Source organism: Helicoverpa armigera, chromosome 18 (assembly GCF_030705265.1).
Source record: "Helicoverpa armigera isolate CAAS_96S chromosome 18, ASM3070526v1, whole genome shotgun sequence".
NCBI classification, from domain to species: Eukaryota; Metazoa; Arthropoda; class Insecta; order Lepidoptera; family Noctuidae; genus Helicoverpa; species Helicoverpa armigera.
The window spans coordinates 9,780,638-9,796,669 of NC_087137.1; the positions used below are offsets into that span (position 1 = coordinate 9,780,638).

General features: G+C 33.7%; 1 protein-coding gene across 1 annotated transcript; it reads left to right on the forward strand.

Moving 5' to 3' along the window:
• The first annotated feature begins 8,190 nt into the window (after window positions 1-8,190).
• LOC110381434 (lysozyme) lies at window positions 8,191-14,972 on the forward strand. Its single transcript, XM_064039167.1, has 5 exons — window positions 8,191-8,340; window positions 12,756-12,854; window positions 13,863-14,042; window positions 14,178-14,251; window positions 14,596-14,972. Exons 2-5 carry the CDS (start codon window positions 12,779-12,781, stop codon window positions 14,734-14,736), a joined length of 471 nt encoding a protein of 156 aa, XP_063895237.1. The 5' UTR covers window positions 8,191-8,340; window positions 12,756-12,778; the 3' UTR covers window positions 14,737-14,972.
• Window positions 14,973-16,032: the final 1,060 nt, after the last annotated feature.

Sequence of the window (16,032 nt, forward strand, 5' to 3'; positions counted from 1 at the left end):
CTTATGGTTAGAATTCTTAAATACAAAATCTCATTCTATAGTTGAGTAACACACGTTACTTACTTGAGCAAATGCTTAAGTAATAGTCGAAAATAGATTATGTTGAATTTATGTTGATTTTAGAGATTATTTACTTAAAGGACCATAAAAAATAAAGTATATTAACATTATACATGCCAATAGTTTAATATCACCATAGTTACAGAGTTTGCCTGGTTATTAAAAGGTCTTGAGTTTGACCCCCACCCATTGCACTATTGACATGAACCACTCCAGATACGATGTAAGTACCGACCTTACCTACTTGAAGAGGTTTCCCTATTATATGTAACATTCTGAACTGGCAAAGGTTAATAAAAAAAAATGTATTTTTTTTTAGCTTTTTAGTCACTATTCGCATTAGTGAAAAGTTCTCCTCAATACGAATAATATAATCCCAAACATGAGGTAGTTGATATTTACCATTGCCGAGTTCCCTTGACCTTCTCTCTTCTCCATCATCAGGTCAGCTCTAAACCTTCACTCTTGTATAGTGCTAACAGACACACACCTGAGTGTTAAGTTTTTACCCTATGCACAACTTCTAATGAACAGCAATCAGAAGAAGTTAAGCTTTTTATGTACTAAAATCGTCATCGAAAAAATCTTGTAAAAAAAGAGAACCCCATGGTTTTTAGATGATATGAAATACTTTTTGGAATCTACACATTATACTGAATCCAACCATACATACGAAGTTTCTGTCGACTCTGGGTTTTTTTCTGGCCATCTCCTTTAAATGTTTACTTTTGCAATCATACATACAATCTGAAAGCTTCCAGTGGCATAAAAACGTAAAGCAGTTAGCAACTGACACAGTGGAGTTAAAGGAAGCCCTTTTTGTTTCTCTGATTGTAAAGTGTCTTCAATTCTCGGTAAAATAACATGTCTCACAACACTTTTGGTGAAACGAAATCTCTTTTTAAAACAATCTTCCGAATAGCCATGAAATGGATCCACATCACGAAAGTAAACTTTGGGATTTCTAGGTTCAGCAACTTCTATCTCCTCTAATATATTATCATCTATATTGTCTACAACAGCAAAAACCGCTTCGATACTATCCAAAGTGTCCAATTTTTTATTCAAATAACGTCGAAGTAGTGCTTTAGTAAAGGAAATGGTGACTATTACTTGGCTGAGAATTCTAACTTTTGACAATTCTAAATTTGAGCAATTACTTAACTATAGAAGACAAATCGTTACTTAAGTAATTACTTTTACTCAAGTACTTACTTTTACTTCTTTATAAATACGGGTGTTAGTCTATGTCCTTTCGCCAGTCGTTCCTTTCTGGTGCTCTGTATGGGAATTAAAATCTCTGTTGCAGTGTGATGATGGCAAAACAACTAATGCTAGTAGTATAATATAATAGTTCACGCTCACTATTTTATAACTACTATATACTGTGAAGTACACTACATTTCGAAAATCCATATATTACAATTTATAACAAAAATACTACGAAAAGATTATTTCTGCACTTCGATAAAATATTCTCAATAATCCATTTCCACTAACAGGCTTCTACCGAAACGCGTGCACTAACAGCCTACTACATATTACATAAACATGTTCTGCCAACACATTGCTCGTCAAAATCCGTCAGGCGCTTACCGACTGCTCGAAGCTGCTATAATATTATGTAGCTAGCTAGGTAACACTCGTTATATCAGGTTTTACGAAGACCTCGTTAAAAATGAAGCTAGAGCTATTTCTTTAACACTTTTTTCAATACTTTCTAGAATTTTGGTGATTATTTCGTACAGCCAGAACAAGATGCCAGTAGGTGCAAGAAAATCTTCATGTATAACGAATCAGTAAGAGTACACTACAGACTAAACAATCGGCCGACAGTCGACCCGATGATTGGCAATTTTTTTTTCTTGAAGAAAATCTTGATTCTAATCAAAGTTTTCAGTCAGTTATACTGGCTAAATACCTAATTTTTGTTATGTGCGTGCCATTCATTCATCTTCAGCCAGCTATAAATTTTCAGAAAGATATCAATGTCGTAAATATACTATAGCTAATTGATACTCAGCTACACCGGTAGGTAATCCGGTTAAACTGGAAGCCGACCTCGACAGTTGGGAAAAGGCTAGGCAGAAGATGAGATACAACTAAATAATATAGGTAACTTGTCAAAAAATATCACCCCTCAACTCACACTCAAAACTTACTTGCATACTTAACCAACTTTACTGTAACTAAAACCTTTTTATTGGTAAACAAAATTAAACCAGCCACCCACAAACAAAAATTCACTACAAAATGAACCTTACCGCAGTACAAATAAGGTTGTCCTACTTTAAAAGTGGTGGTAAAGGAGGTTGGTAAATTGACTCATTATTTTTTGTGGTCGCTCGCATTCGCACTAATGAGATTTCGCGATATCGCCCGCTTAGGGTCGCTGGCCACTGGATAAATATGATTAAAGGGCTTTACAGGGTTTGAAAAAGGAACTACTGTTTTTATATTGTGGTTGATGTTGGGACTTAGGTCTTCGTTTTTGGGGAAAAAAGAAAAATCTAGAAAAATTGCTCTTGAAATTTTCATTTAGTTACAAAAATACCACTAGTGAGACAAAAATATCTAATTATTGAACATATGTACGTAATATTTGAATCATACTATCGATATCACAAGTGCTAACGGTGACTGCAGTTTTTCCTACGTGCCATGAACATAAATTGCCTAAAATGAAATATTTCTCTAATTTATAAACTAAATTACTGCAAAATTCTTAAAATTCACCCAGAAGGAAAATCCCCTAAAAATCAAATTTTATAAATATTCCACAAACTTACACATTAAAATCAGGTCATAATACGATCCAGTGCACAACTACCCTAAAGAAATCGCCGATGAAAATACCTTTTTGTAACTAATTAACGTGAAGCGGTTTTGTTCGGGAATCTAACTTTTTTGCAATTTTCTCATTTATTCAGATTATTAGGTCGTGGACTTTTTTCTTTTTAATAAGAGCCGGTGCTGATGTTACTAAGTCATAATTTATTTATCTTTCATATATTTTTACTAGCCGTTTTCCCACGGTTTATATATTTTATATGTAGATAACAGATACTGAATGAAAAAAAAACTATGAATAACTTTTGATTGTAGAATCGGTTCAACGAAATACAGCAATTTATATTTCCGATGCTTACCGTACATTTTCGCAGTAAAATTTTAACCACAATGAACAATGAACATAATTTAAAATTTACACCCAAAAAAGGGTGTACATTACAGAAAATTACGATCTCAAAATTACAGGATTATCCAAATAAATGTGCGTGTAATGGATGAAGGGATACATTAAAATGTCTGCAGAACCACGTCGGGATATTTATTGCTCTACTTAGCCATTCTATCGAGGTTAGGTCTCTGAAGGAACCTTTATTGTGGATTACATGTAAAACCGGGTTGTAAGTGCTTAAGATCCGGGTCTTTGTAGATCATAAAGTATGTAGCCATAGTTTTTGATGTATCCTAGATACTTTTGAGACAGAAAGTCGCTGTAACTAAGACAAAATTACAGATTAACTAACTTCTCATACACAACAATATAAAGGCACACATAATTTTAAAGGGACACATGATAATACCAGCTTAAGGCCTGAGTGCACTGTCAACATAATCAACAGTTTTCTTCAAATAACTTTTGACTTCCAAGTAAATAGCAATTTTAAGAAAAATAAATACCTATTTGTCTTGTTAGTGAATTTGGCACTAACTAAAATAAAATATTAATATACACATAGATTCTCAGTCTGCCCAGCTTCCTACCCTTCTGAGAAATCCTGCCCAAAATAGAAAAATACCCTTGAAACATAACGAAACCACGTACTTATGTTTTATTCTATTCACTGGCAGTTTATTTCCATTTTAAATCCCTTTTATAACCTAATGATATACAATCTCTTTCATTTGGTAAGTGCCGCGTCGGCCGGCGGTCTTTGTGTTTTAATTCTTTGATAAAAAAACTCGGTTTTTACGGATTTTTCTTTCGTTTTACTTTGATAGGCCTTTCTTTGTGGAGAGTAAGTGCTAATCGGATTTATGAAGTGGGTTCTTTACATTTAGATTAGAATGTTTGCTGAAGGATATATTAAGGAAGCATTCTTTTGTTTGATTAAGCTTCGAATCGATGTTTGAATAATGGAAAGTGTATAAGTATTTCTGGTAAAATATTTGGACCTCAATAACATTTTTGCTAATCGTCAACAGAAAAAATAATGCTATTAAAATGCGATGATAGATACTCTCATGAAAATTAGATTCATTCTTATTTTAAACCGAATATAGAAACAAATACACATTTTTTTCGCACTTTCAATATAGACGGCGTTTTACAGATATTTTTTCCACGCTTACGGTACCCCAAAAAATCAGTAAAGCATAACAAACCAGTTTTGTTAGAACGAACGTTGAATTGAAGATGTAATACTAATTCTCTGTAATTACTTTATGTATTTAGATTTCTTCCCATTTTGCATAATGGCTGCGAAGCCCATACTTTTAGATAATGGCTCGAGAACCCCATTGAATTGTAAGAGTATATTTAAAGAAAAAGTTTATTTTTTTAATGTTATCTTTTTTTACTGCCAGCTAATATTTTTTAACCTCAGAATTTAGTGACAGCTACACAGGAGGATCGATCATAAGGTTGAGCAACTCTTGGCGCATATGGTCTGTGGATGGGTGACCATTTTATCATGACTTCCTGTGTGTTTCGGAAGGCACGTTAAATTGCTAGGTCCCGGCTGTTGTTACGGGTAGTCAGAAGTTAGAAATTCCAACAATCAGTCTTGCTTATGGGTATCGTATTGCGCGAGTAACTGGGTTGAGGAAGTTAGACAGGCAGTTGTTCCACGTATTACACTGATACTCAGCTGCATCTGGTTAGACTGGACCCCGACATCCCCATAGCAGGGAAAAGGCTAGGCAGATGGATAAGTAGTACATATTATGCAAAACATGTGCCCATCAGTAGACTACTCAACAAACTACACGGGCAGTATTCATCAACGAAATTAAACGTGTTTGCAGTAAAACTATATGCGCTCTCGTTTCGTTTTATGTGTGTGCTGTTGTGTAAATGAGATGAAATATGTAGGTAGGTAGATATAGTTTTGAAAAAATGCGACTTACAAGCGCTTGCAATTAATAAAAAGTTTTATTTATACGCATAGTGTAAAAATAAGCGTTAAGATAAAATATAGCCTATGTTACTTGGGAAGAGTCCACCTTTCAATAGAGAAAGATTTTTTTACAAATCGGTTCAGTAGTTTCGGAGTCTTTAAGATGCAAACAAACAAACTCAAAAATTATTCCTCCTTATTATATTAGTATAGATAATGTTTAGGATCACATATCCACTTAAAAATATGGATGGCTATAACATGACCTTCAAAGTTTAAAACACATGATTTACTATATGTCCCTGAAGAGAAAACTTGGCTGGAGAAACATATTTACAACATTTTCTTCTTCTTTCTTCTCAAATTTACAAATCCATACAAAACTAAAAAGGTAAGATATTATTATTTCTTAACCCCCAAACAGTGCACTCAGCTATCTCAAATTAAGATTAACGACTCAACCGGTTAAGCTGCATGCTACGCCGTAGCGTTTGACTACACCACAGCTACGCCGTAGCAGCTACGCTTCTATTTATAGAAAGCTATCCAGGATTTCTTGGAGTAAGTTAATAAATTGGTAGAAGTACTCCTTACTTTAATATGGATTATTTTAAGTTGTGGAGGCTACTTTGCCTGATTAGTTTTCATTATTCAATACTTATTGTATAAAACATACTACTTTGATAAGCCATACAAGCATTCGCCAACGGTTTCACCCAGGTCCCTTGGGAACTAATTCGAATATTTGGATAACAATATTTATCATCATCTCTCGAGCCTTATCCTAACTATGTTGGGGTCGGCTTCCAGTCTAACTGGATGCAGCTGAGTACCAGTGTTTTACAAAGAGCGACTGCCTATCTGACCTCCTCAACCTAGTTGAGTTGAGTTGAAAAATATTTACTGAACCTAAAATGCATACTTAATTACTAAACATAACTTTTAAGCTAGTACTTCAAAACTTCATGGTAACAAAACAGGCCCCAAACATTACATTTCTGATCTTGTATTTAGAACGAGTATTTCAAAAACACGTTTGCAAAGCAGCTACATTTGTTGGAATGCAAAAAAATAAAGGACAATATCTTACATAGTACATTACTCGTCAAACCACTCGTTATTTATATTGAATCGATATAAACAATGATCATTTTAATGTATTATATTAAAACCACTTCCAACTAAAAGTACCTACATTACTTGAATGACCAATAAAAGTGTATAACATATATTATATATATATACACAATACAATACATTATTTCATAATAGTATCAGGTACCGCAACAGGGTAAATAGTATTCTAAGTCTATCTTTGTAACTTTCATTTTAATCAGTTTAATAGTTTTGGCGTGAAAGCTAGACAAGCAGACAAAATTACATTCGTATTCGTAATATTTTTAAGGCACATAGTTATTTTCATTAACAATAGGTCAATGACACAAAAACTTCAACAACTCAAAAAACTCGTGCACCATACTTTCTCTCTATCAACTATTACTATTAATTATATTTGCTGTCCGATTTTTTTGCTGAACATTATACTCTAAAATGCCTGAACATAAAACTCATCAGTAAAACGATATAAACTAAAAATATAATCTTCTCATATATACTAAAACATAATCATACCAATTGTTATTTTTAACAGGAAAAATAAATAAACCACAATATATAAAAAGAAACAAATCCGGCACAAAAAGAGCAAGTGAGGTGCGCAGACGCAATGCAATTACGGATCGATTTTGCAACGATGCACCAGTGTGCACGTCGGTCATTATCAAGGAGTATAGTGATGGGACATATACAAATGTTAAATTAATAAATTCGAATATAAATCTGAAATTTTCGGATTACTTTTACGAAATTTTCGAAAAATCTTATAAGAGTGATCGGAACCCGGACATAAGCACAGAAATATGATTTCTGTTCGCCTATATTCTGGTATCGGGTTGCCGGGATAACTGGGTTAGGAAGGTCAGATAGGCAGTCGCTTCTTGTAAAATAATGGTACTCAGCTGCATCCAAACCTCAACATAGTTGAGAAAAGGCTAGGCTGATGATAACGATATTCTCTTTACTCAAAATTTTTAAGAATAAAAAAAACCAGGACTATGCACTAATAAGTACTACGATTTCAAGTTCCTATACTCAAAAGTAATTAACATAACTAGTATCATGGCAACCACAACATACATATATAAAAAACACGTTTTTGTGCTACACATTTTATCTGTCACGGTCAAATGTCGCGTGTATGATATATTTTTTATCTAACAAAATTATTTAATGGGTCGACACTTATTGTTACTGTCTCGGATACTTGATACTTGGATGATGGTTAAAAAGTGTGGTAAGAATTACCTTTAAGACTTAAATTCATTGTGTCTATTGAATAATAGATAAAAACGCTTACAGGTAAAAAATAAAATATGATGACAATTCTAGTGTTTAAAGTCATTATTAATTAATTCATGTTATAAAAATAAAATGCAGTTTACAATAAATGCATAAAACGTGACGATGGGATGAGACGAGGAAAATAAATAATAAACAACAGCAATTAATTACAAATGGTTTACTATGAAATAATGGTTTTTCCGGTTTTACGATTTAAAATTATGATTAATTAGTATTTTAAAGAAATAGTAGGTAAAGTGTACAATTACTTCAACACAAAAAAAAACAAATTATTTGGATATGTTGCCTCACACTATACAACATCACATCTTTAATCCCTCTTCCGACTTATCCAAAATCGATAACTCGAATTTTCCGACTTCAAAACTCGAAAACTTGAACATCACTACATCCACTGGTACCACAACACGACAAGCCAGTTGCACACTCAAAACCTGATTCAACCATTATTTACACACACACGCTTAATCTGTATACATACACAACACATACAAGCATATATGATACAGTAGTGTTCAAACTCTTATGAAGGACAGACTATATTTTGTACTCTATAAAATTTAAATTTTTTAAATCAAATAATATATTAAAATAAAAAATACTTTGAAAATAGTATATTTTGGTTTATTTGGTTTTATATTGTTGAGGAATATTTGGTAAAAAGTGAAAGGATTTTACGGAAGTGACGTTTTATTAATAGTGTTTAAAGTGCTGTTTAAGGTCGAATATAAAGGTAAACATTTTTGTTTTTGTTCATTATACGCTTCATTTTAGAGAAGTTTTAAAATTAAAGTAATATGTCCCATTGTCTTCCCAAAACAAGAATAAATTGATGCCATACGAGAATTAAAAATGCTTTTAGACAGTTTTCACGATATTTCACGACAGTTTAGAAAATTGTCAGTTCAAACCACGCTATAGATAGGTTGTAAAAAACAACCGAAGTGAATACGACAGTCGATATAATATGAATAGTACATATAGGTACTCATCGTTATTATGCCATCCATTTATTATAGGAGATGAGTCAATTAAAGGCACACTTAAGGTTACACATCAATAAATCTATAGGTACTAATTATTAGTACCTAATTTAGTTTTAGTAACTAATATAATAAGAGGAAATATTTTTGTTTGTTTGTTTGTACCCTAAAGGCTCCGAACTACTGAACCTATTTCAAAAATTCTTTCGCTATAGACAGCTTAGCAGAAACATAGGCTCAATATGTTATCCCGGTATGGGTAGTAGTTCCAACGGGACGCGGGTGAAACCGCGGGAAAATGGCTAGTTAAGAATAAAGCGCCAGCGTCAATACACTAAAACAATACTACATTATACTATTAACTAATAGTAAAAATGTGAAAATAAATGTGTTTATCACATTTTCCCAGGAAAAAGGCTGAATCAATCTCAATATTTTTCCATGCCAACTAATTATCCCTAATCCCGTTCATTGACCCTTAACATTCTTTACCTGGTAAACCCATAAACCCCAGAGGTCTACAAACTCCATGATATATAGCCCATAACATGCTGAGACCTGGGCAGACCAGTTTATGATCTGAAGTCAACGATTAGGACCAGTTTTATGCATTTTATTGAAATTCGCGTAAGGTTTTTATAAGGAAAAAATGTATCTTCTTCTACTAACTTTTTTCTGTGGTTTTATCCACGTCCTGGTAAAACTAATACCCGCAGCTGCATAAAAAGTAACCTATGTCTTTATACAGGCTCTTAGCTATCTGAGTACCACATTTCATCTAAATCGGTGCTGTAGTTTTTGCGTGCAAGCATGACAGTTACTTTCACATTTATAATATTAGTAATTTTCCCGTTTTCTCTTCGAGGGTTACTAAAATACTTTCTCTTCTCCTGATTACTGCTAAAATCAGTATAGTGCTTGGTAGTAGCCATTTTTCCGCAGTTTCACCCGCATTCCGTAGGAGCTACAGCCAGTACCGGGATAAAATGTAGCCTAAGTTACTCGGGAAGAGTGTAATTTTCCAACACTGAAAGAATTTTTCAAATCGGTCCTATAGTTTGGGAGCCTGTACGATACAAACTATGTACCAAAAAAAGTTTTATTTTTTTATTATATTCGTACAGGTGTACATTGAACCAATAAGATGTTTATAATAAAAACATAAAGGAAAAGTTATTGGTAGGTTATAAGTTATATGTTGGAACATCAACACTTAACAAAAACAAAGTTATTTGTTTATTTTTCCTTATGTATGAAAAACTAAACGGGAAATACAAATCAGAGCGTTTCGTTTTTTTATTATTAAACGTAGGTAATAGGTAAAGAACCTTTGTAAATTATATTATTGTTCCTAATAGTTTTATGTAGTATATAAATCACATTGCAATTAAAATATATTGATGGTCCTTATTATATCTTTATAAAATATTAACGGGATACTATTCAAGTAATATTATTTTTTTGAGAAAAGTGTATGTTATAACAGATCACTTGAATACAATGTAAATTGTTTTTTACTTACCTACTAATGTTAAAAATTATGCGAAAGTACCTCTGTTTATCTGTCCAGCCAAAACTACTGAAGCGATTTAAATTAAATTTGGTATACGTAACGACGACGAGTCTACGGCATTAGAAAGTCGCGATGTGATTCTCCCGGGACGAGGGTGAAACACTAAAATAAAAAAATATTATAAATACAAAGTAAGTTAAATGTCCACTAATTCTACAAGCATATATAAACATTAACACATCGAGTTAATACAGTATGTTAACCCTTATACTTTCAACCAGCAATTTCCTCAAAAAAAAAAACTAAGCCGCTCATTAATCGGAGTCAGGGTTTTAAAAACTGGAATCAATAAACCTTTCCCAGTGAACTAATGGCAGCCATAAATACAGTTCCACTTAATATAAACGAACATTACAGACTAGTTGCTTACATTGTGATACCGGGATGCTAGTGGAAGTTGACAGTTTTATGTATTGGTAACTTTGTTAGACTGTGGACTTACAAGATATATCATATTGACTTCATTCAAGTCATATTCATAAAAAGCTCCAAACGCACTATGAAATCTGCCTTCGTACAAATAGTTCGATACGCACTATTATATCGAAGTTACATTTTAACTGACTTCCCTAAATGGAGAAGGTTATAGTTTTTTTTATAAAGATTTCATATCAGCAGTTTCCATGGGTGCCATGGAAACTATAGACACTTTTTCTAACATTACCGTGGTTGCAATAAACCCTTTTGTTTTTCCTAAAACTTTTTAATTTATAATCAGTTAGTTAATAAGTTAACGAATTTTGCATTGCATGTATCAGTTTCAGTTAATGTCTCAAAATTATTAAATCAAAGTAATTTGTAAACTCTTTCTTTTAACCATGAATTATTGCGTAAACCAAAACGTATTAAACCGAATTCAAATTTCGATTAACAACGTAGGTACGTAATTCAAATTTCGATTGCCAACATAATTCGAATTTCGGACCTCAATCGCGTTTAGATCATTCGATTTGAATCACATACATGTTATGTGCAATAGTTTAACCCATGGAGAACAAATGACAAGCGGATATGTGATGACGCAAAATCTCCTGAGAAAGCAGCGCGTCAAAATACGCGTATTAGGGTGACGAGGAATCCACAATTTTCCAATCTTTGACAGATTGGTTTTGATTTGACAAGGAACCCGAACGTCTCGTTAGTTCTAGTAACTGATCACGCCTACCGTACGTTGCTTGACCTACAAGAAGGCGCCTGACCTACCTTCCTTATTGCTTCTCCGCTGTTTCCTCCCTCCGTGATTTAGCCAGGTTTGACCACATTTTCGTTGCGGGCAATATTCACCTGAAACTGCTTACAGCGGTCGGTCAAAGCCCCGATTGACATTACGCATCGCTGCAGCTTTCAACTAGTAGGGATGTATCGATAATGTCATTGGTAATCGATTTTAAAGTAACGAGAAATCGAGTACTGGAAATAATCGGACAGGACTGGCGAGCTAGACAATATTATGAACTGGTTATCAAAATTGCAACGGTTAAAGAGAGATCGTTCTGTATTTTTAATTAAAGTTGCATTTCTTTGTAAACAAGTTTTCAAACACAGTTATAATTTACCATAAATAAAACATTCAAAAATCTATCATTCAACAGTTTAATGACCGATACAAATTCGAAAAAATATCGATAAATAAATCGATTTCAAAAATCACACACTTGGCAACAAAATATGTCTACCTATCGATAAACCAATGACGGTAGTTCACAATGTAATTTGCTTACCAGAGATATAATTTCAACATTAGCTTCAAGCCTGTCAAATTCCTATCTCCAGTTAGCAAAACAGTAGATAGATAATATATAGGAAACATCGGTAAATCAACTAAGGATAGCCATCCCTTTTATCAGTGTTCATGTGCATGAAACGCGGCAACGTTGGCAGTCGCAGGCACTAAGCCAAAGCTTGCTTCGGATTTGGCACAAATAAACTAGGTGTGAGCTTAACTACTAGCTTGGTGGAGTAGGTTCACTGTTTTGACAGACTTCCAGCCTTTAATGGTTTGCGGCTAAAGTTCTATGGAAAGGATTGTTGCATCAATAATTGTGTGTTCTTAAACCTGATGGGAGTACGGATGCGTTAGCGTAAAAGAAAAATGCTGCGATATTCTGAGTAGACTTACCTATCTGGTGATTATCTGAATGTGAATGAAGTACAATATTATTGTAAATGATACAGAATATTTTTGTTTCATTTATTTATTTTTTCGATTTAAACGGCTTTAAAAACCATTTACATAAATCGGAGAGCTTAAGTTTAAAAACTGTTTTGGTAAAATAAATAGTATAAGTATTTCGACAATACATTACATAAAGGTCCTACAAGTTCGTAAATGAAAACATGCGATTTTTTCAATTACTTATTACCTATATTTTAATCACGTCATCAATATTTTAACACCTCTATCATTATCCTAACCTTTAAACCAAAGCAGATATATTAATCATCGTATCTGTCTAGCCTTTTCCCAACTACATAATAATATGTTGGTATCTTTCAGTAGAACCGTAAACAGCCTAGTTCCAGAGTTTAACAAACTCCACCTTAAGCCTAGATCAATTTAATCCATTAACAACACTTTTTTCTTTTTTACAGATTCACCAGAAAATAAATCAAAAATGCACGTAAAACCGTTGTTGGCAATACCCGTGTGTTTATTTGGTATCTTCGTGTTTTGGATAACCGGTTCCAGCGGTAAGGATATTTGCTATAATTCTTTATTAAAAAATAAAAACTGTGAAAGACAATAAAGTTTATCGTCACAATTCTGGTTTTGTCCAAATTGGACGCGATTCATCTGCATAAGGAAAATATTTAACACGGTTCGCTGTTACAGTGTTTATATTTTTGGGTAAAATCTTGAACCCAGGTATATGATCTAACAATACTTAACATTATTATACAAAATCTTAAACATTTGTTGAACATTTGTCTAAAAAAAGTGTGGGTGCAAAACGGACCCTATTTCAACGTCATAATCTGTAATGTTTTTAGACAAATGTTCAACAGACGTTTAAAAGTATTTGTGCTACGACTAACTAACTCTCAACTTGATTTTAAATAGACGATTCAACCGATTTCAAAAGGTTTTATTCTTGTTTGTTCTGCTCTGTCCCTGAGTGACATAGACTAAATTTTATTCGGGTACGGTCAGTAGGTTCCTCCATGGAATTCCAGTAATATTATAAAATAAACTAGCGGCCCTGTATGTGCTTCGCTACTTATTAATAAAGAATCGCTCGACCGATTTTGTGCAAACTTCACATAAACATCTACTAAGTAGTCCGAACAAAGCCTTAGCATTTGGTTTGGATAGGTGAGCCCGTTCTCGAGTTATAAAATTACAACGAATAGTATCATTATTTTTTTACTTTTAACACGCTTACATAGACTAATATACTAATTCAGTCTATGACGCTTATATTACCTTCACTTAAAGCTACTATGTAAAAAAATGTTGGAATCTTAATTTGATTCACTTTCCGGTCTTCGATTTGGATGTAATTTTGCACACGCTCTGAGTTCTGATGACAATACCATGAGTAGCTAAGAAACGTCATTACAGATCCAATATGGTGGCCTCCGCAATATGGCGTATGTAATGAAAGCGGTTTTTTTTTTATTTTTTAAACTATTATTATATGTCTATCTGTATTGGTTGGTATTATACGTACATATGTATTGGTTGTTTTTTTTTTCCAGGTCTTTTCATCCCAAACCTGTCAGAGCGTTGCTACAGATGCCTGTGCTATGTCTCAACCCTGTGCGACATGGCTCATGGCTGCACAGGAGGCTACTGCGGACCCTTCAACATTTCGAGGGTCTACTGGGTTGATGCTGGCATGATTACCTTGCCTGATGATGACCCGGAGAGGAATCATGGTTAGTGAGCTTTTTTCTATGGATACTAAGTCTTTAAACGGGGGAGTAGCGGGGTTAAAAATAGTCCGTCTTGATAAGACGAATGTCAGACCAAAGCCTATTTCCTAGACTTTTAACAAAAAATCTATGTTTCAGCCTGGTCGGACTGCGCCAGGAGTTATCACTGCGCCAAAAGGATCATTGAAGGATATTTACAGAAGTTCGGAAAGGTGTGTGAACAAAATATTTAACTTACACTTGATAACCCAACGGTTCAAATATAAAAATATATACCTACGTAAATCTATGTATTTAGTAACTAGCTTCATCCGCGTCTTGAGGGAACTGCTTCTCGGACCAAGATAAAAAGTAGCCTATAAAATTCTGATTACCTATACCAATTGTCATCAAAATCAATCCAGTATTTGTTGAATGTAAGCTTAACTATCATCCATACCTACATACACACAAAAATTTGCGTTTATAACACTTAGGACCTGCCCCATATTACTCAAAGTTTTATCCTGTAATCTATAGTTATTATTTACTAGATCTCTACGAAACTTATTTCCAGGACTGCAACGGTGATGGCGTAACGAACTGCTTTGACTACATGATGGTGAACGGCAACGGGGGCTATGGGTGTACGGCACCATTGAACGGCTCAGTCAATGGGAGACGATGGCTCAAACGCTACGAAGAGTGTCGGATATAAGACTGATAATGCAATGATTACTACTTAAATACTTACTTACATCCAAACTAATATTATAAATGCGAAAGTAACTCTGTCTGTCTGTCTGTCTGTCTTTCTGTCTGTCTGTCTGTCTTTTCTTCACGCCTAAACTACTGAACCGATTTGTGTGAAATTTGGTACAGACATAGTTTGAAACTTGAGAAAGGACATAGGATAGTTTCTAATACAAAAAAAAATAAAAATAAAATTATTCCGGACATATAGCGCCATCTATTGGTCAAATCAAAAATCTGCTGGTAGTCACTATTCCACGCGAACGAAATTGCGGGCAAAAGCTAGTACAAATATACTTACTTATATAGCTTAAGTAAATAAAAAAATACTTATACTTGTATTTTTTTACTTGCTATCTGATGAACTTAATACTCCTACACACACGATTCTACATTGCTTTTGCATGGTACCCTTGAATTTGTTTAGGTGTTTCTTCTCAAGTTATTTCGATAGGAAATACCAACTTCTCGCTTTTAAAGATTCTTTAAAAGTACTGATTTCAACCAAATTACGAAAAAGAATACATTTGCGAAAGTTCACAATAAACCAAGTTAATAAGTATGCCACAAAATAACGTTGAAAACATAAACGATCCCATAGCCTGCGGATATGAAGATCATAAGTGGAAAATTAATTAAAACTTACTACGTAAGCTTGTTACATAATATATTAAGTATCGGAAAACAGGAAAATATTCAGGGAAATATTTTATTAATCTGGATTTTTCCCATCCCTCACTTTGTATTAAAATAAATATGTTTTGACGCATATTTTTTATTCCACGTGTTAGCTGCTCTGAGCTACTCGATCTGTCTGTATTTGATTATTTAAAAATATGTTTTATCTTTTCTACAGTCATAATAGAAATCGCATTTTTTTAAAATCCATAATTCAAAAATAAAAATGGTAACAGCTGCAACCTAGTTTGTCTAAAATTATACTTTATCAAAACCACCAAAAATTATAATTATAGTGATACTAGCTATTGCACATATTATAAGTAGTGAACAAGCATTTACGTTAACATAGCTTCTCTATTCCTTCACATCGTAACCCGATGGGACGGGAATCCGACACGACCGGTAAGAGATCAGGCGCAGGACCGACATTAACGTGCTCTCCGATGCACGGGTGTATCAATCACCAACTTCCACACATCGAGTTGCTTTGCAACGTTTCTTAAGACATACAAAATTATTTTATCCTACTTGAAACCGAGACCCCGTGAACAGCAGTCGTACTATGTGACTCGAAGAGCGA